This window comes from Loa loa (assembly GCF_000183805.2).
Source record: "Loa loa unplaced genomic scaffold supercont3.128, whole genome shotgun sequence".
Taxonomy (NCBI): Eukaryota; Metazoa; Nematoda; class Chromadorea; order Rhabditida; family Onchocercidae; genus Loa; species Loa loa.
In genome coordinates this window covers 103,551-126,891 of record NW_018108308.1, presented here as the reverse complement: position 1 = coordinate 126,891, position 23,341 = coordinate 103,551, and the positions used below count along the sequence as shown (strand labels likewise).

Genomic DNA, 23,341 nt, shown 5'->3' with positions numbered 1-23,341 from the left:
TGATGTCTTCTAGACTGGAACATCTAATGAATGTGTCCTATAAATGATTTAAAAAAATTATTGTCCGAGGGCTGACAGGCTATTAAAAAATGTAAATTAAAAAAAGGTAGCACTAAAGGTATGGGTGGTTTATTTTATGCAAATAAAAATGGAGAAAAATGTAAAACTCGTAGTCAAAGTTTGTCCAACAATTGAAATTTCAAATAAGACTTGATTCCTTTTAAATGTAAAAATTAGAAATCATCACTTCTTATTCGGAAATTAATTGATTAAAGGACTACAAGTTGAAGATTCCTTAAAAAAGATGACTTGAAAGATATCTCTTATTTAATTCGGGACATGGAGATTAAGACACAGAAAAACAAGGACAATCCATTCACATTTCAAAAAAATAGAAAATAAATTTTACGTCCCATTGTTCATCATATCCTGGAAGTTAACGCTGCAAAGATAGACAGTCAAGAAATTGAAGAAATTGGATTAGGCGGAGGACCCATTTGTGAAAGAACTTTGTCCAGCCACTAAAACAAAATATGTGTATTTCCGTTTTACTGTTCGACAATATAAAGAATTGACAAAATTCCGTTTGAATTTTTTAAAAATTTCGTTTGAATGCGAGTGGGAAAAGTGTAAAACAGAAGAGCTATGGTTAATTTTTGCTCGATTTTCCTAATTTACTCTAAACTATTTTAATAGAAATTAGTTAAATTCAAATATCAATAGTGCTTCAGCATAGAATAAAATGAAAGACACACCTGTAATGGAGCGTGGAGATGTATCTCGACCCAACATGGCGTGGATGTCACATCCTGCCTTTGATATTCCGCACCCCACCCCTTTACAAACGACATGCGTATGATTGTCATATTTGTTAGCTCATAAATTGCATCAAATGAACAGCAACGTGTTGACTCCGCTAATAGCTGGAAAAAACCAACCAATTTTAGGCCAAAATTGACACTGATGGATTATAAATAGATATATAGAGAGGCAAAATAAAAAATTAACAAAAAGAACATCCTACCACATTTCTCTTTACGTAAAGGAAAAGTATTACGCTTTAACGCGAAAAGGAAACCTCTCGGAATTTCGACATGTCAAAAATTTTTAAGGAAATTCCGTTTGTTATTTTGCATACTGTTGTCGGATGGAAATTGTGGAAATAATTGCAGTTGCGTGATTGAATGAATATTGCACTTTCGCTCTGACATTCGGCAAAAAGCGTGCCTTGATTTGGAACATAAGTTAGTTTTACTCCTAAAATTGATAAATGAAATAAAAACTTTAAACTTTTAGGAAAGCTGTAAAACATACAAAAGAGACTGTGAGAAAAACTGAAGGTGCAAAGGTTAAAGAAGATTATAATGAAAACAAACAAATCCGTCTCTTTAAAACAAAACATTCACCAAATCTCTAGGACAAAAAATTTAATGGTTGCAAATCATGCAAAGCCAACCTCTTCCAATACGTCTCCTAGTTGATTCAATTTGTTGATTTCTGTTCACGTTAGACAAAAGACCAAGGCATATTTTACTAGGATTAGAGGTGGGATCCGTAAAACCATCGATTTCAACGGTTGGGGATGAAACTTTATACTGCTCACCGACACGAGTGTTGAGTTCGAAATAGCTGATCGTAGCCCAGAACTTCCCTTCTTCATATGGTACCTGAAATGAACTTTCACAGCGATTAGCAAAGATAAAAAGAATACAGTTTCAAATAGCTTCAGGCCTTCTATGTCAAGATTACAATGTGAAAAAAACTCGGACAAAAACTTTTTTTTAAATCATCATGACATAAACCAGCATACTTCTATCGTGGTAACACCGTTCGGAATGATTATACTTGCATCCATTTCATCATCACGCTTTGACAATATCACCTGGAAATATTGTCTTAATTTCCCGTTAATTGGTAGAAAATTTGCATGTAAATTCCTTAATCATAGCGCTCGCTAAACTGAAAGTGAACAAACAACAAGTTAAGTGTAAGCACCGTGAGGAAACATCGAAAGCAACATCTTACTCTTCTTAGCAAATGACTACTGAAGTTTTTCAAACAATACTTGAAAGATCAAGACAAGGTGGGAAAATATTATTCATTATAAGACTAAAGATTTGATCTAGAAAGCACAACATGGAAGCAAAGTGTGTCAAAAAAAGAAATTTTGAGTGGGATTTTGAAAAAAGTGGAAGAAGTTGGAACGAACCGAATCACTGTAATGACTGAAGTCAATATTGCATGGCATTGATGAAACCGATGGGCACGTCTGTAATCTGGAAATACGTAACAGTCGTGGTATAATATGTGGCGGTGGTTCAGTATACCGTGGTACCAGAACCGGAGGTAAGATACCAGCACTTTCCACTCTTTCGTAATGGTATGGATTGATACAAACATCCTTTTGACCTGATTCGTAACAATAGCGACAGTCATCGATTGCTTTTAGTTCATGATGTGATTGCAAATCTGGCCAACGATAAACACGACAGTAAATCACATGAGGCAATGCTTTCCGATGTGATATCTGAAAATGAAAATTAATATATCGGAAGATAAAGTCCTTACAATTCCCTTACAAAAAACTAAATATTCCTCCATTTGGATGACATTTTGATGATTGGCAGAATGAATTCCGTGGAAAATTGCTTTCGTTTCAAGAATATGTAAACATATCTTCCAAAAGAAATACGAGGGGCAGAAGCAAATATCTAAAAAAAAAAAATCAAAATACAGCAACAATGATTCTTCGGCACTAAAATCTTTCAAATTATATTCAGCCATATTGCGCCATTATTCAGCCATTACATTTCAACTAGGTGTTAAACCTCAAATTTCCAGTCCAATTTTTCCAAAAAGGGCGTAGAGGAAACAAAAGGGAGTGACAGAAAAACCTGTAGTCTTCCATCAAGTGAACGTGGTATGGTAACACAATCTGTTCGTTGTCGTCCCTGATATTGCAATGCCATTTCTAAACTTGCTAGTGCTTCCTTATTATGTTTTTGGAGTTTCTTCATCAAGCTATCGATAGCTTTCTTTGACCAACTCTCCTCTTCATCACCTGCAGTTTATACGGTTCCTGTCATACAGAGTGTTTATTAGCAAAGAAATTACATCTGCAGTGAATCCCAGATAAAATTAAAATCAGTGTGACAAACCTTGTTTCCATCCGAGGCGTTTCGCCACAGCAGTACCACGCTGGCCGAGCAAATTCTCAAATTTCATTCCTTTGCTTTTGCACCTGAAATCTGAGATGAAATGAAATGACTACTCGTTAAACACCGCACATTTTAAACTAAAGTACTTTAAAATTGGTACGGCGGAAGAAGGAATGCAGAAATATTAATATTTATTAAGTTTGAAGAACAACAGAGAAGGAAGAGAAAAAACAGATAAGGAAAATTTATGCTTGTGAATTTCAATATCCGAGTTGGGTCTACAGTGAAATTAAAAGTAAAGATCAAAGGGAAGCCCCTGCAACTAGAGAGCGATAAAATGGGACACTCAAGCATTATGTTCAGTACCCCACCATGGACAAGGATGCAACGGGTTGTAATAACGACGTGGGACGTAAAGTTGCAGATGAGAAAGAATCTACTGATAAGATTGTGCGCGATTCATCCCTTTATTATCATCTGCAGAAAATAGATAAATTATAAGTTCCCTCAGAGGACCTCTCTGATGGACGATAAAGAGCGTCAATGCACAATTGTGACAGTTATGTACGCTCCTCATTAGTAGAAGCTAACTTTAAAAAGTCATCTCAGACCATTGCATGTTCCTGCACCATTGAGCGCATGATACTTGATTGTCAGTCCACCTATTTTTTGCTCATCAGGAACAAAGTTTGACTGATCAGTTAGGGTAAGTGGCAGAGGACTTGGAGAAAATCGATGTTTATTCTTGAGAGGGAATGGTTCAAAATCAACCAGCTGAATGAAGAGAATATCTACAAAATTGTGCTGAAAGCAGTTTTCAGATAAACTGTTTTATTTGAAAATGAGTGGTCAGATACACTCATTTAAGAAATGTGTTCCGTTTTTCAGGATATCAACGTTATGTTGACGGAAAAGGAAAGCAGTTTTGATAAGAAGGATACAAACGAAGCATTGGAAAATAACCTTGAGACGAAGGAAGATGTAAATTCCGAGAGTGTAGGAGACGAAGTAACATTCAGTGAAAGGGTAGGTGATTATCGGTCTGATAACTTTTTCTAGGAATTCGTTCAGCTGTTCTTGACTTTAACATTCTCAAATTAACAGCTAGGCAAGACTAATCTTAATTGAATATTATTTAGAATAGAATTTGCGTATTTAATAATGTAATTGATTATAAGAACAGGACAGAGAAAAAAGAGGAGAATTAATTCTCCCTTTTCAGTTTCTGCTGTGAATGATTGGTAAATTGCTTAACTCTGCTCTTTAATGTAACTTTCAAAGTAAGAAATGATGTGCTGTACTTCAGGTGGTTCGTACCGTTGCCTCAATTAGTGGTGATAGGTTATGTCCTCCTGATATGAATGTTGTCGATCAAATCAATACTCTGTTCCCAACAGAACAATCATTATCACAATTGGATTCGGTGATGCATTCTATCGAGGATGAAATCGTTGGCTTGGACTGCCAACTGGCGAAACTTGTTGAAACTCATGGGAAGGCTGGTGCTGAAGGAGACCAAGCCTTACATGAGGTTGATTGTTCTATTGTCTTGAACATTTATGGTTGACGCAAATATATGATATATGGGTAAAGCAAAAATAAAAACGGATAATCAAACCTTAATTTTTTTCATATTTTTTGATGTCTGTTGAATGTTTAGGCTCATGCAGCGATGGGAGACTTAGAAGGACGTGTACATGCAGTTTGCTTGAAGACACAATCTTCAGAAAGTGTTGTGCAGGAAATGACTCGTGACATTAAGCAGCTTGATGTTGCAAAGCGAAATTTAGTCTCATCACTCAAAGCTCTTCATCACCTTCAAATTTTGTTGACTGGCGTCTATTCACTCGGTACAATTCGTCTTGTGCTTACATTTAAGCTTACATTTAAGCTCTACAATAAATAAAACTGCTTACATTTAAGCTCTACAATAAATAATTTCTGTGCTATGCAACAGCTTCAATATATCGAGAAAATCAGATAGTCGATTCTAATCACTTATAACAGTTAAAGTCTCTTGCCAGTAATGTTTGATTAGATCGGATAACGTCTGACTGATAAAAAATGATACACTTTGAAATGGTAATCCTCACTTTACCTTTCAATGCTGCCATCCCGGAGTTCCACCGATAATTTTTTTGTGCATATCACAACAGATGGGCAGAAGCTTCATCGCAAACTAGTCAGGTCAATTCAAATTTTACATTTAAAAAAGAGGATGAGAAAAGTTCCTATGTTTTAAAATATCAAAAAATTTAAAGATTTCGATCTGTTGGCAAGTTTGTTGTCAAGATTTGCGAAACATTAACTATAATTCCAATATTTAGAATAGGATAAAGTGAATTTAGAATTGCAGTATTCGTGATTCGTTGAATCCTAGAAAATTACTGATCACCACTTCTCGTCAAAGAAGGTTTTGTAGTATGAACTTATTAATAGGGTCGTGGATAGACCAACATCGATATGGTGATATTGCTTCGCAGTTACCGGCTGTTCTGAATGTGTTGGAAATTTTTGGCCCTTATATGGAAGTGGAACATATCAAAAATGTCGCTGAACAACTTGAACGGCTAAAACAACGATTAGCTATTCAACTTATTTTGGATTTAAAGCGTTCATTCCAGGTTCTTTAATTGATTAGGAAGTGTTTTCATTGTTAATTTGCTTTAAACCAAACTTTCAATTCTTTTTTTTTCCAAAATACCAATGATTTAACTGATATCCAGACAGGAATCTTAAATTCTTCGGTAACTGATATGTGCCGCGTTGCTTCATCATTGGATATAGCTATACGAGAAGATTTTTGCAAATGGTTTATAGAACATCAGCTCTCCGAATATCTTGTATTGTACGGTGAAAGTGAAAATATTGCTTGGATTGATAAAATTGACTTAAGGTTACCTCATGTTTTGGATTTTTAATAAAATTCGATTTGTTGCTGGTATTCAGTTGAACACGAACACTTGCTGTTTTTGTAGATATCGGTGGTTCGTGCAAAAATTAACGGAATTTGAAAAAACCGGTATGATGAAAGTGTTTCCTGCTGATTGGGATATGGGTCGACGTTTGACCATAGGATATTGTAATTTGACGAGGTATTTTTTTTCATTATGCTTTCCATTGAATTACTTCATTGAATTTTTTTTTCATTATGCTTTTCATTGAATTACTTCATTGAATTTTTTGAGTTTTTGCGAATACAATATCTATAACGGACAGTGTCACGAGATCATCTAGTAAATAAAAATCTGAAGTGTATCTGATTATGTTACTTGAAAGTGTTGCTCCTTGATCCTTCTTACCTTTTATTACATAATTTATCAGAGATATGTTAGAACGAATGATGTCAAAACGTTGGTTGGAACTCGATCATAAAGTACTCGCCCATGCAATCAACCATACAGTAATGTTCGAAAATCTACTTTGCAAAAGGTTTCCGGCAAAGGAAGGTTACAACTTTGAAAAGGTATATTCTCTTCGATTCATAAAATTTCATTGTGAGGTTATATTAAAAGTAAAAAACCGTTATACAAATCGAAAAGATACTGCTGTTCGTCAGAGGGCATTGTCATTGGATGGATTAAGTAGAATAGTTGAACGTCGAAATTATGGAACTTAGTTGAGGAGTGCTGTATGGTCTTATTGGGCATTTCAACCCAACTCATAATGCACCCTATTACTAAGAAATATTGGAAATCATCATAATGGTTTATGTAACCACCAGCATATTCGGTTATGTATTTGATTGGGTATAAAAGTAAAAGCATTATTCAATGACAGCTTTTTCATTTGCATTATCCTTTAGATTGATCATATCCGAAGAAAAAACAGAGTAGCCAGATTATGTATATAAGGCTATAAGAAATAAAATTTTCTTGCTGCCATGATGAACTAAAATGTTAATATTTAATCCAGATCATTTGGCGAACATTTGACAAATACATGGATGTATTTGTGGCAGCGCAAAAAAAAATTTGGATAATTTTCTAGAGGAGTGCGTAATAAGGATCAGGAATGGTGCTGAACGACCAACCCGAGATACAGCGTCTCATGCATATCCACTTCCATCATCCGCCGATATGTTCCTTTTGTTGAAAAAAATAATTGCCGAGTCAACAAAACTCAGTTCCAATCCAAATTCTTTACTGAGGTTTGGAGTTACTTAGTTTTTTCTTCGAATCATTCATTCGTTAACACTTGTTTTTTAGGCATCATTAGCACTATTTGAGGAAAGAAATTCCACTTTGCCATTCAGTGATACATGTCCCAGCAGTAAGAAAATTTCCTCTTCCTCTTTGTGTAATGTGATCTTTGAAAAACAGTTGCAGAATGATCACCAAACATAAAATTAATAAGAAATTGCGAGGTTAAACTTTGCACTACTGTGACTTTTGATACGTTGGGGAATACTGTGAATTTTATTCTTCATAGTTTTGTTTTTTACCTTCATTCCATCGTTAATGACTGCAAAAAGTTCAACTACTAAAATATCGACGTCTTTGGTAAATTCTAGGGAGGCAAAATAAAGTCTGGAATATCTTTTTTAGGAGTCTCGTGGAAGTACTACGCAATTGTTTGCGTGGTTACGCTCATGGTTGTTTAACAGCCTTCTTACCATCCTTGTCATCTACCCAGTTTTCGTCCACCTCAATTTTACAAACTCTGATGAGGTTTTCTCTTTGATATTGCTTACTTTTTTCTATTTATTGTTCTTTCTTATCTTCCTGTTCCAATCTCATCTCGAATCCTTGAAATTATGAAATTATGATCTAACTGAATTCAGTCTTGTCCTAACAGTTTCGAAATTTCGTTGAACTTATTTCGAAAATTTTGGGGATGAGACTGCAGTTCGCTTAACAATCGACCAGCAATTTTTTACATGCTGTGTACTTGCTACTGCTGACTGGTGCGCTGAAACAACACTACAGCTGCAAGAAAAATTAAAGCAGCGTATGCAGGTGACTATTTGTGATTTTGCATTTCACTCCTGGACTATGATTATCAAGAATTTAAGGGTATGAATTGCAATGATAAAAAGATATTGTAAATTACCTTTCAAGAAAAACTCTCCAGGAGTTAAACACGGCGAGAAATGCATACAACATGTTATGTATCACAGACATACTCTTTTTAGCGCTAGACGTGTGAATCAGTTCAGTGTTTTTTCAGAGCATCGATCTGAATCAGGAAGTGGAGCTGTTCTACAGCATATCAAACAGTGCACTTTCTGTTTTAGTACAAGATGTAGATTCCACATGTGATGCTGCCCTGCAAGTGATGGTGAAGAAAAAGTGGTTTTTTCTCACCTTCCACTTCCGTTTTTTCTTTTTCTTCCGATTGTAGAAAGACTTAAACCATCGCGTCTGCATTTTTACTTGATATCTTGAACTCATTTTTAGAACATCGGTGGTAATCTCTCTACCGAATAATAGACACCCTGATATAATCAGAAATGCTTTTAGCTGGAGTGCTGTAGAGAGTGTTGGTGATGAATCACTATATGTTTCGTCAATACGAAGTCATTTGCGGTCGAGTGTGCCACTGATAAGAGATTTTTTCGTTGATAGACGAAAATATTTCGCACATTTTTGTCTGAAGCTTGCTACGCAATTGGTCAATAAGTTCTTGGGTGCCTTATTCAGGTAGATATTGAGTAATCTTAGAAGAAAATGCAGCTAGAATTCGAAAACTTTGGGAAAATATAAGTAAGGTATAGCAATGTTACTTAAAGTGACAAGTTCTTTCATTTAATAGCCATATGGTTATGATAATGCAACTATTGTGCTGATTCATTATGACTGCCTGTAAAACAAAAATAAACTTCCAATATCATCACCGAAATGTTTGAATCTCTCTGCACTGTTCGTGAAAAGTTAGTACTATCTGTTGCAGTCGTTACGAGTTATCGTGATATATATTAATAATAATGTAAAGATATCATAAGGATATATAAAGCGTATAACAGAAGATAGAAAGCATCTAAGGAAGTCATACGTTTGCGTAAGACGAGGAAATCGGAAGTAGAATCTTAATCTTAATTTCCGCTCTTTATTTTCTTGTCATTTAGAAAGGTACTATTTTCATGGGCGACTTTCATCTTTTCGTATTATCATACTGCCATATAACTTATTCGTAACCTAATTTCCTAAATTTTTTTTCAATTGTTTGTTGTACAGTGTGCTTAAAATTTAGGTGTCGGCCAGTGGGTGTAACTGGTGCAGAACAGTTGCTTTTAGATGCACATGCATTGAAGACTTTTTTATTAATTCTGCCAACGGTTGAATCATCCATTAATACGAAACCGCCGACAATGTATACAAATGTTGTGGTAAGAACCATGACGAAAGTAGAAATGATACTCAAAGTATGTTTTTATGGTCTTTTATTTCATTGTAATCTGATGAACTCTGAGTTTGGTTTATATTCTTGCGAGTAAAATGGGTAATTGCTCGATGACGAATGATATAGTTCGGATTGGATTGCCATGCATTTTATGTTAAAGTACGCTATGCTATAAGTTTCAAGGCGTGGAAAGCCTTCTTTTTTCCGGAACGATTTTAGGGTTACCTAATAGAAAAGTAAAGAGTAGTTAACTTGTTTCATTTCAAACCATCTTAGATTGTTATGTCAGAGATAAATTCACACGAAGAATTTGTATTGGCATATGTGCGACTGTTACCTGATTCGGATTCTTCGGAGTTACAGAAAATTCTAGAAATGAAGGCATTGAGACGTCAGGAACAGACAAGTATTATACGGCTGTACAAATCGCGTGTTGAGGGACAATCAACTACTGTAGACCGCTGTTGGTTTTGTTGTTTATTTTGCTGTTACTGAATTTGAGAAGGAACCTAGTAGGATGAAGAGAATATTTTGATATGGAAATTTTTGACAAGTCCTTTGAAGCGATTTAAATTCTTACTACTTTAGTGCTAATCTTCAATTTGATGTTCAGAAGAAATAAGAATGAAATTTTATAAAATGGGTTGGAAAAAGGAAGATTTATTAAATAAGAGATTGTTGGTTGAACGACGGTAATTGAAGTGTGTATCGATGAGAAAGCTTTAACAGAGAACTTGTTAGAATCAGAAACTTTCTTTCGTTCTAGTCTTTGTATGAATAGACTTTTCATGGATAAATGCAGAGGAGAGTGTCATGAGAAGTAATGGGAAAGCAAACGAGGAAGGTTGCCATAATAAACTTTATCAGGCTTTTTATTTTTTATTAGAAATTCATGATATAAGATAATTCTAGACTAAATTTCATTTAGTTTTAGTGGAGTCGCAATCGTCAGCGATCTCAGCACTAGAAAGTATCGGCGATTCGAGCATGAGAAGGCTAGAACAACTCGTAAAGAAAAAAGCCTAATACATGGAATGCGAAGTAATGAATTGTTTATGTAGAAAGATGATAGATGAGTTGGTGTCGCTGATAACTGATAAACTGTTCAACAATAGAACCTTTTTGAACATATTTTATAAAATTAATTAATAAAGAAACTGACATTTGTGAATTGGATGAGCAGAACATTCCAGCCCTCAATTTTTAAATCGGCTGAATCCGCAGAACACAAAACTGAACAAGAGACGAGGTAGGAAGTGCGGGGCGATATTTTTTGTTCCTGCTTCGTTGCATGAGTTTTTCAAATCAGCCGTTTTGGCGGGAAAACGGTGGAGATGAAAAGGAATAAGGATAACGAGGTTTACGTTGAAGTCCGAACGAACAGAGTTAAGACGGAGTTGGACAGTGTGCATTACGTGGAGACGAATATTTTGAATTATTTCAATGGAAATTCCATACAGTCGTTGACCTAGTATGGTATCTCTTTGAGGAAGGAAAGAAGCGAAGGGTCATTTCCATAAGCGAATGCATGGATCTAGTTTAAGAAAGATGAGAATTGGTTGAAGCTATGTTTCCACGAGTCTTGAACTTGAAAGATTAGTACTAATCGATATCTGTCTCCGAGCACCCACGTTAATTTGACTTATGCAGTCTCATTATTCCTGGGACGAGGAAGTGTTATTGGTAATTTGATGATGTCAGTAAGTAGTAGTGTGAGGTTTCACCATGATATAGTAGTACTTTTCTGTTACCATTGTTATTCGATTTAGGAAACCGGTAAGAGGAAGTATTTGTTCTAGAAACGGGTAGCGGACAGCTTCAAGAAACTTTATGCAGCCCGCTCTCCTCATATCATTTTTCAACGGATAAGTTATATCGGTTGTTTAGTTATTCCAACTGCTTAACTGTTTCAGTTCTAAAGTGTAGATAATGTTGGATAGTTTAAGTCGGTGGATTTAATTTCAGCGTCGAATTGGTGTCGTCAGTTTTTTGAGTTTTAAATTTGACAATCCCTTTTCCAGTTCCACTTAAGTACGAAAGAAAAGAAATAGTGATGTCAGGACGTTGTTCGACGAAATTGTCTTTTGAATTGCCACTTTTCCTTGCTTATGTGACAGGTCAGGTGATTTTCTTTCCATTGAATAAGCGTTGTAGAAGAGCTATGTCTTTAGAATTCATTGGTGGAAACATTTTCTGACTTTTAATTTTTAAAATTTGGGAAAGATTTAGAGAATTTTCTTACAGCTGCCAAGATTTAAACATCTGTAAATTTAGGCAACGATGCATGCGATGTGTTGTTGGAGCTGGAAAGAGAATATGATGTAAAATTTATCGTAGGTGAAGATTCGGTTTATGTCGAAGGCTTGAAGGAGCAGAACCTGAAGCCCATTAAAGAAGCACTTTCTCTTGCTTGGAAAATGGATAATTTTCAGCGGTTATTGAACTTTTTCATCAATGCAGTGGTTAATGGTTGAAATGACTTTGTTTTTTCCAGAAATTATTAACCGATGATGATAGAGGTTTAACTTAGAGTGAAAGGTTAACAACATCACCAACTAACACGGCTACAAACATTCGTATTGGTTTTGTTATTATTTTTATACTTTGTGACAAATACCTATAATCATATTGATTATTAAATTTCATGCTTTCCTCTAAACGTTATGCTTTTAAAAGTCTTGCAGTGCTGTAGAAATTTGTGAATTAGCGGCTAAATCAGAATATCAATTTCTGTTTGAAGTATCACCTTCGGAAGCTGCTCTTATACAATTGAATGCTAAAACTCTTCTACACCGAACGGGAGTACTGCAGCTGAAAGTATATTTTTGAATAAAAACGCGTAGTCGTTTTTAATATTTTCTTACATTTTCGCAAAAACTTTTGCAGACAGATAGTAATGGTCATGTGTGTATTTTCGGGAATGGAGCTTCAATTTGTGATGCATATGATACGATAGTTTCGATCCTTCGCAAAGCATCTTTCAAGAACAGTAAGTTTGAATTTTCCTAGTTTATTTTCGTATAAAAATAAGCGAAGAATATATGATGATTTTAACCTACTGAGGCTACATTCCGTTATCTTATTTATACTTTTTTTTTCCCAATTTACTATATTTGTTACGCTTTCGAAATCTATCCTGCTATGTTTAACAAAAAATTTTTTCCTTCAAATTCTTGAAACCACCTTTGATGTTCTGTTACATGTTTTCAGACAATGCTTTGCAAGGCTTTAATGAGGAGCCTTGCGTTCTGCTGATGTATATTCCGAGTGCGATTGCGCATTTTGTATTTTCGAACGATAAGCGAAGTATAAATGCTCTGGAACGTTCATCCCGATGCGTCGTTGAACCACATTTTAAGGATGCTGGTGCTGTTGGTAACACTCAGGTTGATATAATCACCAAAGATGTATGTTTGAAACAGTTTGTTTTGGATTTTCATATTTATATTGCTTCTTAAAAACTAGAAAGATGCACACTTTATTTAACCTTATTTTTCACTAAATTAGATATGATTTTTATGTTTTTTACAAGCTTCTGTAATGTAGGTGAAGATGGAAAGAGAAACAAATAGTGAAGATCATGCAGAAGTAGCTTAAGCGGACACAAAACTATTTAGACAAAGTGCCGAACATTGTACTAAAGGCTCAAACGAGCTTGGCAAGCTAATTCGTCATTACAGCTCGCCAAAGCATTAGCTGCAAAGACAGCATTGATGGAACTAATTGAAAGTCATGTTGGAAAAATTCATAAATGGCCAACTCCAGTAACAGTTTGCTGTGGCTCGCGTGTTTCACGCTCAATTCCAGAAGTGTCTTGTCGCACATGTATATTTTTTATTCTTTTGAAATGGATTTGAAATGAATTTATTGGTCTGAAATTCACTTTTCTTTTTTAATTTACTGAAATGAATTCAGTTTATGAAAGTTTTTCCAGTGGATGAGTGCGAAGCTGTACTACGTGGTCCAACAGACAAAAGCTTGACTTTTAGCGTGCCTGCTTGTGAAGCTTCGCGTCTAATTGGGATTCGAGGAGTAAATAAGAAAAGGATTGAGGAGCGCACAAACTGCTTTATTTCAGTTTTATATTTTACAAAATTTGGAAAAATCTTAGAACCTTGTTTAATATTTATTGGTATTGACCAACTTTTGGCAAGGTTTTTTGTTTCTGTTTTATTACTGTAACAATTAGAAACTTAATACTAAAACTATCGAGGAAGAAAAAAAATAGAAAAAGAGGAAGTGAGGTCGTTTGTGGTATATAGCTGATATATATTTCATATAAAAATTGGCTTTCGATATAATAACTGATTGCAGTTGCACACAGAGGCAAAGCATGGGGATGAACTTCCTATAGAAATAATTGGCCAAAATGTGAAAGAATGCGAAGCTGCTCAGGCTTATATCCAAAAATTTCTGAAAGAAACACCCGGAATGAATAAAAACATAACTTGCACTAGTTTATCAGGTGGAATGCAATCATCTCAACGTCTTAATTCGGCATTGGAACTGTCGCAGCTGGGTACACTCTCTTATTTATAAGTTAAAGCAAGTGGTTACTGTTTTTTCCATATTTTAAATCCAGCTTTGTTACCAAATACTTGAATGAATACTATGGCATCGGTAAATTGGAGACATAACTATTGCTTTCTAGGCCATTATACAACACAAGTACCGAAAATCCAATACAATGGCAAATATTACGAAAAGTGATGTCGAGGAAAATTTTCAGTGACAGTGAAATTAATATAGTTCTTTGCATATATTATGTGTTCTGCGAAAAATACTTTCGATAAAGATAGGGCGTCACTAATAAAAAATGGATTGAAATAAGATGGGATACTGCATCATATCTCTGTTACTTTGTTTCACACTGTAGTAAAGATTACTAGTTTATTTTTTCACTCCTCCCGATGTGATTGCTTAGGCGGAATTTACTATTTTTATCGATTATTTCCGAGATCAAAAGTCATGTAGTGAATAGGTTTGTCTTTGCTATTAAATGTAGATATACAATGAGTAAATGGACATTTTTACTACGTTTAATATAATTATCACATAATAGAGGCGATTATAACAATCTTACTATTGCCAGTTGAAAAATGCAACATTTACATATTTTATGTAATGTATCTTGAATTTAATAAATTAATAACAATGTTCTGGAGTAAAATATGATTTAAAATCGAATTTTAACTACTTGAATTATTGTTTGCATTCTCATAACTAACGTGCGGCGTGGCCGAGAGGAGGATGACGTCACAGTATTTTAGTGCACCGGGTGGTGGTGGTGGTGCTGCACCGGGGACGGTATCTGCGTACTTCGCAGCACCAGGAGCAAGACCCAGTGGTGGTGGAGGTGGTGGTATCGGTATTGGAGGCGGAGGTGCTGGTGGTACAACGTCCGCTTATTTTGCTGCACCAGGAACACCGGGAGGTGGGGGTGGATGTGTTTCGGCGTATTTCTCGCCAACTGCACCTGGAGGTGTGGGAGGAGGAGGCGCAGGCTTACCCACAGGTAGTTTTTCTTGTCAAAGCTTGGAAGTTCAGATTAAAACATCAATATTTTTTTCCGAGAAAGTGGAAAATGCTTGAAAACGAAATTTTCCTTGGAAAAAAGGTGATATAGCAGCATATTTAAGGAAAATAACTGATAATGTATCATTGGTAGCCATTACTGAGATTAACTCTTCAGTTTGCAAATCTTCGAAATTCAAAAAAAATCAAAAATGGCTCCCAGTTTACATTAATAATCAAAATCATATGAGCCATCTCTGCACTAGTGTGGTTTTAAACCTATTAATCAGCTAAAAGCTTGCTGCACTTGAAATTTCGAATTCAAATGATGTCATGCTATTTAACATTAAAGTCATCCTGTTAATGAGTTAGTAAATAAACACAAAATGCGGACATAAGTGAAACTTTTGCATTAGTAGATCTTATATATATAATCTGTAAGTTCCATATCTGGATCTTTGATATTCTTTTTCACTTGAAACATATATTTAAATTGTGTACTTGTGATACTGGATAAATACGACAGTCAGAGTCACTGTTAAAATAATTGGTAAATAATTGACATTCAATTTTGCAGTTGGCGCCATGGATCCTACAAAAACAGCTATTGGCGCTGTGGATCCAACAAAAACTGCTATCGGTGCTGTGGATCCTGCTAAAACTGCTATTGGTGCTGTGGATCCTACTAGAACTGCTATTGGTGCTGTGGATCCAATGAAAACTGCTATCGGCGCTGTGGATCCCACTCGAACTGCTATTGGAGTCGTGGATCCAACGAAAACCGCGATTGGAGCTATTGATCCTATGAAAACTGCTATTGGTGCTGTGGATCCCACTCGAACTGCTATTGGTGCTGTAGATCCAATGAAAACTGCTATTGGCGCTGTGGATCCTACTAGAACTGCTATTGGCGCTGTAGATCCAATGAAAACTGCCATCGGTGCTGTAGATCCCACTCGAACTGCCATTGGCGCAGTGGATCCCACCAGAACAGCTATTGGTGCGGTAGACCCGACAAAAACTGCTATCGGATCTCCGACTGGAGATTTCACAAGAACAGCTATCGGAGCGCCAGCTGACTTAACAAAGACTGCCATTGGAGCCGCGCCAGGTGACGTCAAACAAGAAATCAACTTTGATTAATTTGAAAGCTTTTGAAGATTTAGATAATTTTACTTATCCAACTTAAATTCACCATTATTTGGAATGATATGTTAAAAGAAAGGCTTCAGAACAAAGTTCGAAAAAAGAGAAAACCATATATTCCAAGAAGAGCATATGTTTAAAAATAGAAAGATTTCAGCACCTGCAGGATCAGGAGGATACTTGCCAACAGCGCCGGGTGGAGGTGGAGCTACGTCCGCTTACTTTGGTGTTGGTGGAGGTTGTTGTCTGTTGTTCCTTTTGGACCGAATTCCACAATTTTTTGAATTTCGTATTTTTTATCTGCCATTTCCAACAATGAGCTAAATATTTCAAGTCCGAAAAACTTTTCATGAAGTAATCTAACTTTGAGATTTCTAATAAAAATTTCTATATTTTAGCAGGTGGTGGTGGTGGCTACACCTCCGCCTATTTCGGTGTTGGTGGTGGCGGCGGCGGTGCTAAGCCAATTGGTGGTGGTGGTGGTGGCGGCGGTGCTGCGAGTCCAGGCGTATCGGCATACTTTGCACCATCGGGCGGTGGAGCCGGCAGTGCACCAGGAGCGACTTCAGCCTATTTCTCTGTCCGATAAAGCAATTACCAAATGTTACACAGGGGAATTTAGATTTGTACATGCTGCACTGAATACCATTCATTCCAGTCACAATCATATGACTACGCCTCCGGAAATTCATGTCCAAAAAATGCTTCCGTCCTTCCTCATTTCGAAAGACTTCTTTAACCAAGACATCCTCAACCTACTTACTCCTGTGTGCATGTCCGCACATATATTACATATATACACATATGTATATCGCTGGCTTCCCACTCATATTATATCTTAATTACACGTATATGGAGAGTTCGCGGAAGGAATAAAACATCCTTAATACTTTGTTGTTTGAATGGAAATTATCAAGACTGTTCAGTCTACTAGTGGTGGATGAAGTACATGGCCTGATGACAATCAATATTCTTCCGAGCTAAGCTCATCAATACCAACCGTGAAATCGACGGAAGTAATCACACAAATTCGATAATCCTTCAAATACAAAAACAAATGGTCCAAGAATCTAGCAAGCTCAGAAGGTAACAATACAATAACCCCAACCCACATCAATTCCCCACGATTCCCTTTTAGAACAAGTTACGAAGTACTGAGTATCCTTAATTTTTCTAGAAAAAAGTGATAAGCCGTTCCTGAAAAAATCCCGAAGACTTGAAAAGGCATTAAGTATGACAGGAGATGTGTCTTCCTGTTATCTGCAAAGTTTTATTGCAGATTTCTTGCAGAATAACTTCGAAATATGTCACTGTAATATTAAATGGTTTTTTTAAACTCCAAATTGCAAAAAGTGTAAAGCTGCACTGTAAACAAGTCAAAAGATACTTAATAGGAAATAAGTAGATGCAAAAAAGGCCTGATAATGAGATTTCTTTATGATATGCGATTCTTTTTGAAGTCAAGAATATAAGATATAGCAAAAATGATGATAAGATATAACAAAGTAGAATTAAGAAAATGAGTATACTGCTCTGAAGTAAGAAGCTAGATTAAAACGTTTCCTCAAACAAAACGACCAATATAATGAGGTTCAAGTGAAGCATTTCACAAATAAGACCTAATTACAAAATTTGTACAGCAATAAAAAACAGATTCAAGTAAAAATTATGGGTTAACAAGAAAATAGGGTAATATATAACAAGTGATAAAAGTGCTGCATCAAAATGATCCCATCGGATATAAAAGCCCAGTGCCAAAAAAAAACTTCAGAATGTGCTCCAATCAATAGCTGGTTGTCCAAGTTTCACCAGCGCTTCATTCGTTCTCGAAAAACATTTGCAACCGAAAAACATACGCGCACTTAGTGGAGACGGATGTGCAGTCTGGAAAAATTTATGATACCTTCACGCCTTATCATCTATTTCAAAGAAATACGGTTGAAAAACAATTACCTTGATAACAATGTGCTTTTTCTTGTCAATTATATATTCCTTCTTATGAGCGAATCCCCCCCAAAGCAAAAAGACGATTCCTTTACATTCACGTGAAATGATGCGAATAACTTCATCAGTGAATTTCTGCCATCCGATATGATTATGCGAATTTGGTCGATGAGCTCTGGATATTTTTTAAATTTTCATCAGGAAAATTTAAAAACGACTTAGATATAACAATTCATCCTATATCAACGTATATAAAATTTACATATTTTATCGTCAAAAAAACACTGGAACAGTCCAGTTCAGTCAGTCACTGCAGCGAATAATTTTGCTGATCGTTTGGCTGAATGCTTAACAGGCTTTGTATAGACTTTCCCAAAAAGATAACCACAATATCAATCTGTCATTCTTAGATTTACTTATCATTAAATTGTCAATGGTTTTATTTACCATTCACTCAACGTTACTCTTAATTATCAGTCATCACTTACTCAACAGTCAGAGTAGCGTTCAACATAAAGACACCCTGGTGCGCCCAAGACTCGAGACAGCCATGGTCGGGAACTTTGAAGTTCGGTATATCCATCTTCAGTTCCTTAAATATCGTAAATAAAGCATGCATAACTGAAGTTGCAACAAAAACCCTATAAATTTTGAATGACTAACTTTGTAGATATTTATAAGTGAGGGTGGGAGTCTGACACCTTTGCAAACTGAGAAGCATAGTCCATGTGCCTGAAATTCTATTTAACTTGCATGGAGTATTCTAACTTCATGCTGAAATCGAAATTATTGAGAAATTATAAAATACCTGGTTCTCGCCGTGATAGGGATCTTGACCTATGAGAACAACGCGAATTTGTTTGAGTGGAGTAAGGTTAAAGGCATTGAAAATTTGATGCTGCGGTGGAAAAATCTTCACTCCCTAAACGTAGGCAATTCAAAAAAAAGGAAAAAAAACCGGAACTTTTAAGAAAGAAGTGCAAAGTAAACAATTCTGAACTCAGCTTCTATCCAACTTTTAAAACTTTTAAGTGTAAGAAATCAACATTTGTCACAACATCATCATTTGAAGATTACCTTTTCTTTTTCCATTTGCAAAAATTTAACAATTTTATCCATATATTCCTTCCGAAACTCAACCAAAAGCACTCTTCGCCAACCAATATCTTCAACCAGATTTTTTAGATACTCTACTGATCCTTGTCGCACAGATATAACATCTTCTTTCCCTGATTCTGAATAATTTTCACTAGCGTCATTCAATTTTTGAAATCTTTGGAAGAAATATTTGCTTTGGATATCTATGACTTGCAGCATCCAAAAATCTAATAACAAAATATTAGAAAGACTGTCACAAAATAGAATTCGAATCAGTGTTCACTTCATTACGATTAGAACAGCAAATAACAAATAAATAACAAACCTGAAGCATCTTTCTCCTCAACAAGTGAAATCTTTGCTGCAGTTTCCTTTTCCAAGGGAACTTCCTTCCGTTTCAGCCACGACATAAGATTACCGCATTTTGCTGATACTTCCGACGATGCTGCTTTGGCGATGGAAGATGCTTTATTCATTGAAACGATATTCTTAATAATTTATGGAAACAGTAATTCATGAATACCTGTAGAAAAAAAAAGTGGATAAAATGATGTCGCGACACTGATCAGAGTATGTCATGATCAGAACTTCCCCAGGATACTAAACAACAGAAAAATACCAAATGTCTTTACTTCTAGGACGTGATTTCTGAATATGTCAAGTACATTAAATCCTTGTAAGTGAACCAACACAAAGATCAAGTTCTGTATATTGTACACCAACATTATGTATGCATAAACAACAGAGAATATTTGAATCTTTATGTTCCATAAATAAACGAAATACGAAAGAATTAAGGATCAAGATCGACCCATCCTGAGTCAAAATTCTATCCTGAAATGAAAAAGTAGTATAAAACCTAATAAAACTTGACCGAAAAAAATCTATACTAGATAATAAAAAAGTACTAGATAACAGAAAATGAATGGAAGTCTTCTACAGAAGTTATCCCAAATCAGATATTGCTAAAAGAATCCAGCGAAAGAGTTATAAGGTCAAAGTCAAAATTTTTACTAATTGCTTTCGCCAAGAAATTTAAAAAAAACAAGAGAAATCAAATTGTATTTAATTTCCTCGTATCCAAATATATGCAAACGACGATGTCGAAACAGACCCAATTATAAAAATTTCAAGAAAGTTTAATAAAATGGGTACTTTGAATGCATTAAAACATATATCATCGAAGTGAAGTTAAAGCAGATGACGAGAACTGACCGCTTCGATTTTCTTCAAATGCAGCATCTTCAGTTGTAGAAGTGCCGATCATAGCTTCTTCACCTTTGATATTCCGTTCTGACGAACAGCACAGTGGAATCGGAACGGTAGCACGCTGTTCTCTGGCGCTCATTTCTGAAGCAGAACAAACCGGAACACCGATACCGGTAGTCGTATCTAAACCAATAATAAATTTTCCGGTGCTGAAAATAGGGTTTGCCTTTTAAATAATGCTACAAAAAACTCAAAATTAAGAAGAGATGAATTTCAACAAAACGAAAACCTGTAGTTTGTATTGGTAGCCGCTGCTGTCCCGATTGTTGTAACGGTTGTTTTTGCATCTGCTGCTGTTGCTGTTCTGTCAATGAAATTTTCGCTGCATCTGAATCTATGCAATTAATATTATTTGCACCTTTAGCTCTTGCGTTCGTTGAACGACGCCTTGAAGCAGGCGGACGAGGTTTCCTGAAAATATGGAAATTAACAGATCGGCTCTTCAAAAGTCAAGAATGCCAAGAGTGACTTCTAGCCAAAAATGACTTTTATTAAAAAGAAATTTACATAACGAATGAAAACTGAGAAATACCCTTATAAAATCAGGAATACTTTTTTTTGTTCTTCCCTTAAGTAACGAAGTGATAGAGCAGAAGCTAAACAAATAGAATCCAGAAAAAAACAGACAGAATTGTATATTTTTTCCTGCATTGACACAGCGATTTTATGCGTTATATATAACGCTACAAACAAATTACTTTTTGGGTGGCGCCTTTTCCTCGAGAGTTTTTACAGATGAATCCGATTCATCCGATGAATCACTCAGTTTTTCATAGAGCAGCAGACGATCCAATAAGAAGTTTTTGTCCCGCGAGAGCTTCAATAACTTCCTTTGCAAGTTTCGTAATTCTTCCTGATAACATTCGTTCTCCTGAAAGTAGTTCTGTTTTTGAAATAAGCAGATAAATGAATCTTGACAAACAGGAACAGTGAAAGATTTAGAAACAAAGTCGGCACCTCATTCTTAACATGTACCATACAATATATCCACTACAGCTTCGAGGTTTTCCTTTTTAAAACTAACTTCCAGCATAACGCACTGATATCAGAACTATTTTAGCCGCAATTCAAGGCTTGTATCGAAAGACCCTATCCAGAAATATTCACTATAAGAACTTACATATACGAGGAATTTGAACCGATGCTTTAGATCTCTGTATTCTTCTTTTGCTGTCAGTGGTCGCTGCTGCACATCCTCCTCTTCTTCCTCGTCACCATCATCACGCTGCTGTATGGAATGCTTTTTTGACTGTTTCTGCAAAGGGAACTGTACATAACCATGCTGCGATTGCATCTGCAACTGCTGCGATTGTTGTATCTGTTGCATTTGTGCCTGCTGCTTCTGCTGAATGATTTGCGGCTGATGTAGAAAATTTTGTTGTTGTGGTTGTTGCAGCACCTGAAGTTGTTGCTGACAGTGTTGCTGCTGCAGCAATTGCTGTTGCGGACAATGCTGTTGCTGCTGCAATTGGAGATTCTGATGCTGGCCTTGCTGATTCATTGCTGTCGGTTGTTTCAAGCATTTTTGCTGTTGCTGCATGCGAGAAGACTGCAAAACATGCTGATGACGAGCTTGCTGCAGTTGCAAAGTGTGATGGATTTGTTGTGATGAAGCATCGCACATGATCGGCTGCTGCTGATGTATATTATCGTATTCGCCATCAAAACTCCTGCTAGTTGTGGATCGGAGATGTTCCGCACGTGAGCCACCACCTGGCGTGAATGACACGGAATGCTGTCGCTGGAAATGAGGAACTGCAGTAGCTGCATTAGAAGAGGTTTGCAAAGGAGAAGGTGCGTTAACTCGGGATGATGACAGTGGAGATGGGTTAGATAAGGATTGTGGCGGACATGAAGCAGTACCTCGCAACTGTACCGAACACTGACCTCCACTTGTCGACTGGACGGAAAGAGAGGACGGGGAGGAAATTGCCGAAGAATGAGTATGCGGTGTAGAAGATGTTGTTCTTGAAGGTATAGGCGAGGGTACGCAATTCAAGGCACTTGTCACTTGCCCAGTCGACATGTAACAACTTTGGTTCTGAATTGATTGTTGCTGTCCAATTACATGACCAACAGAGGGAAGCGGCTGCTGAGTTGTTACTAGAAAGGTTAGTTGCTGCTGCTGTGCGGTTACAGGGGTACTTTGATGACATCCTCCCAACGACCTGTTGTCAGGCAACAGCTGCTGCTGCTGCTGTTCAGATTCTAGCATAACACCTGAAAATAAACTAGCTATTATCGGTCTTAGCGGATTACTCAGGAACTACAATTTTACAATTTCAAACAACTGTCAAAAACATTAAATTCTGATAGGTGCAAACAGAAGGGACAAATACCGTGAACGACACCTTGATTTTATAAGCACTACACACTTCGTTTCCATCATTAATAAGTGAAATATGATAAGGTAACAAGAATGGATGAGGTTGGGAGAGTTATGAGTGTAGGTGAAATGTGTGCGTGTGTCAAAAGTAGCAGATTTCGAGAAAATCCCACAAGCTACTCTTCAGAAGAATCGAAAAAACACTCCGAAGATTTGTCATGTACGGGCACAATATAAGTGGAAAAAATGCGGACTGAAATGTACACCCCAATTTACTTCCAATCATCGAATATTAGAATAAACGGGATGCGATTCTTACACGCTCACGGATGCCCGTTGCCACATGCAGCCATGAAATACCGGTCTGGTTGTTGGCAACCAAAATGATAGATGAACATTCGCAGTGGTGGGGAGGCAGTATTGCAGAAAGTTGCTTCTAAGCTTCTGACTGTGCCAAGTCTAAAATGGAAAAGGTCCAGAATGTGGCACCAATTATATATATATATATATATATATATATATATATATATATATAATATATATA

At 36.2% G+C, this 23,341-nt stretch overlaps 6 protein-coding genes across 6 annotated transcripts; 3 read left to right on the top strand and 3 right to left on the bottom strand.

Moving 5' to 3' along the window:
* Positions 1-409: 409 nt before the first annotated feature.
* Positions 410-3,251, bottom strand: LOAG_01471 (MH2 domain-containing protein). The gene is made up of 8 exons (XM_003137010.2): positions 3,159-3,251; positions 2,895-3,061; positions 2,210-2,527; positions 1,811-1,882; positions 1,457-1,667; positions 1,079-1,257; positions 756-923; positions 410-521 (listed from the first exon to the last, which is right to left on the bottom strand). Exons 1-8 carry the CDS (start codon positions 3,223-3,225, stop codon positions 459-461), a joined length of 1,245 nt encoding a protein of 414 aa, XP_003137058.1. The 5' UTR covers positions 3,226-3,251; the 3' UTR covers positions 410-458.
* A 279-nt stretch (positions 3,252-3,530) lies between these two features.
* On the top strand, positions 3,531-10,526 carry LOAG_01470 (hypothetical protein; the record flags this gene model as incomplete). The annotated part of the gene is made up of 17 exons (XM_020445761.1): positions 3,531-3,608; positions 4,047-4,184; positions 4,465-4,689; positions 4,819-5,008; positions 5,598-5,782; positions 5,885-6,054; positions 6,137-6,253; positions 6,483-6,607; positions 7,149-7,308; positions 7,706-7,828; positions 7,942-7,954; positions 8,000-8,116; positions 8,328-8,449; positions 8,621-8,800; positions 9,351-9,522; positions 9,777-9,963; positions 10,435-10,526. 17 exons carry the CDS (start codon positions 3,531-3,533, stop codon positions 10,524-10,526), a joined length of 2,394 nt encoding a protein of 797 aa, XP_020303817.1.
* Positions 10,527-11,553: 1,027 nt separating this feature from the next.
* Positions 11,554-14,217, top strand: LOAG_01469 (KH domain-containing protein; the record flags this gene model as incomplete). Its single annotated transcript, XM_020445760.1, has 9 exons — positions 11,554-11,617; positions 11,775-11,934; positions 12,185-12,317; positions 12,387-12,489; positions 12,711-12,907; positions 13,181-13,325; positions 13,435-13,577; positions 13,815-14,019; positions 14,152-14,217. 9 exons carry the CDS (start codon positions 11,554-11,556, stop codon positions 14,208-14,210), a joined length of 1,209 nt encoding a protein of 402 aa, XP_020303816.1. The 3' UTR covers positions 14,211-14,217.
* Positions 14,218-14,750: 533 nt separating this feature from the next.
* On the top strand, positions 14,751-16,797 carry LOAG_01468 (MFP3 protein; the record flags this gene model as incomplete). Its single annotated transcript, XM_003137007.2, has 4 exons — positions 14,751-15,015; positions 15,592-16,125; positions 16,318-16,398; positions 16,559-16,797. 4 exons carry the CDS (start codon positions 14,751-14,753, stop codon positions 16,747-16,749), a joined length of 1,071 nt encoding a protein of 356 aa, XP_003137055.1. The 3' UTR covers positions 16,750-16,797.
* A 1,130-nt stretch (positions 16,798-17,927) lies between these two features.
* LOAG_01467 (uracil-DNA glycosylase) lies at positions 17,928-19,678 on the bottom strand (the record flags this gene model as incomplete). The annotated part of the gene is made up of 7 exons (XM_003137006.1): positions 17,928-18,044; positions 18,114-18,279; positions 18,593-18,696; positions 18,768-18,836; positions 18,913-19,026; positions 19,182-19,339; positions 19,528-19,678. The coding sequence occupies 7 exons, from the start codon at positions 19,676-19,678 to the stop codon at positions 17,928-17,930; spliced, it is 879 nt and encodes a 292-aa protein (XP_003137054.1).
* A 555-nt stretch (positions 19,679-20,233) lies between these two features.
* Positions 20,234-22,699, bottom strand: LOAG_01466 (hypothetical protein). Its single transcript, XM_003137005.2, has 4 exons — positions 21,592-22,699; positions 21,170-21,342; positions 20,701-20,882; positions 20,234-20,594 (listed from the first exon to the last, which is right to left on the bottom strand). The coding sequence occupies exons 1-4, from the start codon at positions 22,684-22,686 to the stop codon at positions 20,380-20,382; spliced, it is 1,665 nt and encodes a 554-aa protein (XP_003137053.1). The 5' UTR covers positions 22,687-22,699; the 3' UTR covers positions 20,234-20,379.
* Positions 22,700-23,341: the final 642 nt, after the last annotated feature.